This window comes from Cucurbita pepo, unplaced genomic scaffold, assembly GCF_002806865.2.
Source record: "Cucurbita pepo subsp. pepo cultivar mu-cu-16 unplaced genomic scaffold, ASM280686v2 Cp4.1_scaffold004742, whole genome shotgun sequence".
NCBI lineage: Eukaryota > Viridiplantae > Streptophyta > Magnoliopsida > Cucurbitales > Cucurbitaceae > Cucurbita > Cucurbita pepo.
Genome location: NW_019650722.1, coordinates 1 through 769, shown reverse-complemented (window position 1 = coordinate 769; position 769 = coordinate 1). Strand labels below are relative to the sequence as shown.

The following is a 769-nucleotide window of genomic DNA, read 5'->3' as shown; positions in this document are numbered from 1 at the left end:
TTTTTTGGAAAAAAACATTTTAAAAAAGGGGAGACGATGAAGGGAAGAAAAAATGGACAAAAAAATTCAAAATTCAAATCAAGGCGTTTGACGGTTTGACCCCTACATTTCCGACCGTTAGAAAGGTCCCGCATATTTTGCATTATTTGTCTTTTTTTTTTTTTTTTTTAATATTAATATTATTTTAAGTTATTCACTGGAAAAATATGAGAGAATTAATCAAGCATTTAGGCTTCAAGAAACGAATAAAAACACCGGCGCCGGAGATCGCTTCCAACTGCCATCAACCATTCCCAAATGGCTCAGTCTCAGCCTCAGCCTCAGCCTCAGCCGGATCCATCCAATCCCGTCCCTCCAAACCCATCGCACTCCGATAATGCGGATCCAGTCACCGATCACCGCTCCACCGACTCTTCTACCCATCCCAAGCTTAACCCTAGCGACGTTGTTCCGCCGCCGGTGCCGGAGGATTGGACTACCGTCCCCATGGGCTCCCAACCCCAACATCCACATCCGCCTCCACCTCAAACTCAGCCGAACAGCGAGGCTCGTGCTCCGATCTCTGAGGGAAATGCCACTACTCTGCCGAATGATGCGAATCCGTATGTTTCTGCAGCTCCGGCCCAGGGAAATCCTTCTTCTGCTAAGAGTAAGTCAAGTTTTATTGAGTGTTTTGGAATTAATGAAATTCTTGTTCATTGGATGTGCGTGTTTGATGAATGATTAGATACGATGGATTCCGTGAAGGTGATGCTTGTAAGATGGGGAA

General features: G+C 45.1%; 1 protein-coding gene across 1 annotated transcript; it reads left to right on the top strand.

The window, feature by feature from the left end:
* Positions 1-297: 297 nt before the first annotated feature.
* On the top strand, positions 298-649 carry LOC111787070 (vegetative cell wall protein gp1-like; the record flags this gene model as incomplete). The annotated part of the gene is made up of 1 exon (XM_023667218.1): positions 298-649. A coding segment is annotated over exon 1 (352 nt), but the record flags the coding sequence as incomplete, so codon positions are not given.
* Between the last annotated feature and the right edge of the window lie 120 nt (positions 650-769).